Here is a 2,279-nt window from a genome sequence, read left to right as displayed (position 1 = left end):
TGATCATTAATGACAGCAGCAGTATTTATATGCCGCTGTCCCTTTAAGACCTGATGCACGGATCCGATATAATGATACACATCACATCCGATTTCTTTCTCAGCTGTTTTCATTCACTTGAGACATAACTGACTGCGTTTACCTGAATGATTGTCGAGATGGGTATTTGTATTTTGTCATAATTTTATGTGTATGTTCAGAGGATTCAGAAGAGGATTCAGTTCGGTGTTCGCGCGCCGTCTGAAACGCGTGTGCGCGCTTCATGTGTGCGCGTAGAGAACAGCGCGAGAAACGAATCCAGTTCCCTTTCGCCTTTTCTCTCTGGAATTGTTTAAAATTCGCTTGCTTGTGTAAATACGAACAAATGATAAACTTATACTCTATTATGATTAAATTTTGCAATTAATCTGCAGATCACATGCGTGCCGAACCGTGGGGCTTGGTCCGTACGGATCACGGATCAACTACGATCCGTTTAACCACTGGATGTGATGCACTGATTGTGATGTGATGTGGTGACTGACTGATGTGATGAGTGTTTCTTGCAGATTCACTCACATGAGTTTCTTGCGTTCTAATGCTTTTCTGGTGGCGGCAGAGAGGGATCCCTTCACTTTATTATCCTGAAACACACAGACAAAACTCACGAATGAAGCTTTAAAATCCCCTCATCCAACCATCAGATGCTCCGCACAGATCCACAACTCACATTCATCCGTAATATATAAAGAAAAAAAGAAAAATATCAAATCACTAATGTCTAACCACCCAAAAAATATTTTTAAAAACCTATGCCCTGAAAAAAACACAAATCACAAAAAATAAATACAAATATCTAGCCTCCCCACAAATAATAATACAAAGAAACTATCCCGAAAAAAAAAAAAAAAAAATATCTAACCATCCCCAAAAAATACAAACATTTCTAACCCCCTAAAAAAATCTAAATAAAAAAATGAATCAAAGAAATAAAGTGATAATTGCTCACGTGTGGTTTGAGTTGGCGGTCTCTGCTCAGCTGTCGGTCGCAGTGGATCATCTGCATCCGATCAGAGGAGCTCATGCTGAAGAAGATCTGGTGCAGCTCATATCGCGCGGCTCGCAGCTGATGATCAAACAGAGATGTGTTTATACAGTCGCATGAGCATCGTGAAGCCATCTGGCGTGTGTTTATAGAGTCACGTGAGCGTCATGAGCACGTCCGGCGTGTTTCTAGAGCAGTTCTGACCTGTAGCGCGACGCGCTCCTGCAGCATGAGGTCGTGTTTGCTGCAGTTCACCACCGTCTGATGCTGGAACGTCAGCAGGAACATCCGTGTGTCCTGAAACACCATAAACACGTCTGTTAGATCACGTGTGTTCAGCTGCTGCTTTACATGTAATCTGGACATGAAATGTCTTTATGTGAGGTGGAGAAATTATTCATCTCATATGTGACAGTATGGAGGACAGCAGTGTTATTTTAGTATTGTTTATATATTATTATAGTGTTTGGTAATATTTTTCATTAGATTTTATTTTTATATTTTCTCTTTTCATTTTAATTATTTATTTATTTATTGTCATTTTTATTATTATTTACAAAGTTTGTATTCAGTTTTGGTTTTAGTTGTTTTAGTACATCAACAAACTAAATGAAAATGAGAAATGTTGCATTGGGAACTAGCTGAAATAAATTAGGTTTACTTTTTTTATGTTTTATTTCAGTTAAGGTTTATTGTTGTTTCAGTTCACCGTGATGGTCCTGATGAGGTGTGACACGCATTCAGTGCGCAGGAGTCGACGGGTCAGGAAACCCCTCACCACAGCGGCCAGCAGAGGGAGACAGGACACCGAGAGAGAGAGACAGGACTGCTGTGAGAGACACATGATGAACACTCATTAGACACCATGCCTTCATATCTGTATCTGTGTGTGTGTGTGTAACTGGTATTCCCTACGTTATGGGGATCAAATGTCATGACATTTTTTGGTCGCCATGAGGAAACACGCTTGTAAATCATCCAGAATGAAGTGTTTTGAGAATGTAAAAATGCCTGTAGTTCTGTGTGAGGAGTAGGTTTAGAGTAAGAGGATAGAAAATACAGTTTGTACATTAGAAAAACTATTACACCTATGGAATGAACCCACAATGATAGGAATACCAGTGTGTGTGTGTGAGAGAGTGTGTGTGTGTGTGTGTGTGAGTGAGTGAGTGAGTGAGTGAGTGAGTGAGTGAGTGAGTGAGTGAGTGAGTTAGTGAGTGAGAGAGAGAGAGTGTGTGTGTGTGTGTGAGAGAGA

At 40.2% G+C, this 2,279-nt stretch overlaps 1 protein-coding gene across 4 annotated transcripts in view; it reads right to left on the bottom strand.

The window, feature by feature from the left end:
* Window positions 1–2,279, bottom strand: part of cp110 (centriolar coiled-coil protein 110) — a 17,598-nt gene that overhangs the window by 3,494 nt on the left and 11,825 nt on the right. For 3 of the 4 annotated variants that reach the window (XM_016536515.1, XM_016536507.1, XM_016536527.1), the window contains 4 exons: window positions 1,734–1,853; window positions 1,229–1,321; window positions 989–1,105; window positions 559–623 (listed from right to left, as the gene is read on the bottom strand). In XM_016536515.1, coding sequence (XP_016392001.1) covers window positions 559–623; window positions 989–1,105; window positions 1,229–1,321; window positions 1,734–1,853 — 395 coding nt within the window. The remainder of the gene's footprint in view (window positions 1–558; window positions 624–988; window positions 1,106–1,228; window positions 1,322–1,733; window positions 1,854–2,279) is intronic. The other variant, XM_016536523.1, reaches the window with a different exon arrangement.

The sequence above is a fragment of the Sinocyclocheilus rhinocerous genome, unplaced genomic scaffold (genome assembly GCF_001515625.1).
Source record: "Sinocyclocheilus rhinocerous isolate Xijiao unplaced genomic scaffold, SAMN03320098_v1.1 scaffold2027, whole genome shotgun sequence".
Classification (NCBI taxonomy): Eukaryota; Metazoa; Chordata; class Actinopteri; order Cypriniformes; family Cyprinidae; genus Sinocyclocheilus; species Sinocyclocheilus rhinocerous.
The sequence above is the reverse complement of the archived record's forward strand: the minus strand, read 5'-3'. Positions and strand labels throughout refer to the sequence as shown.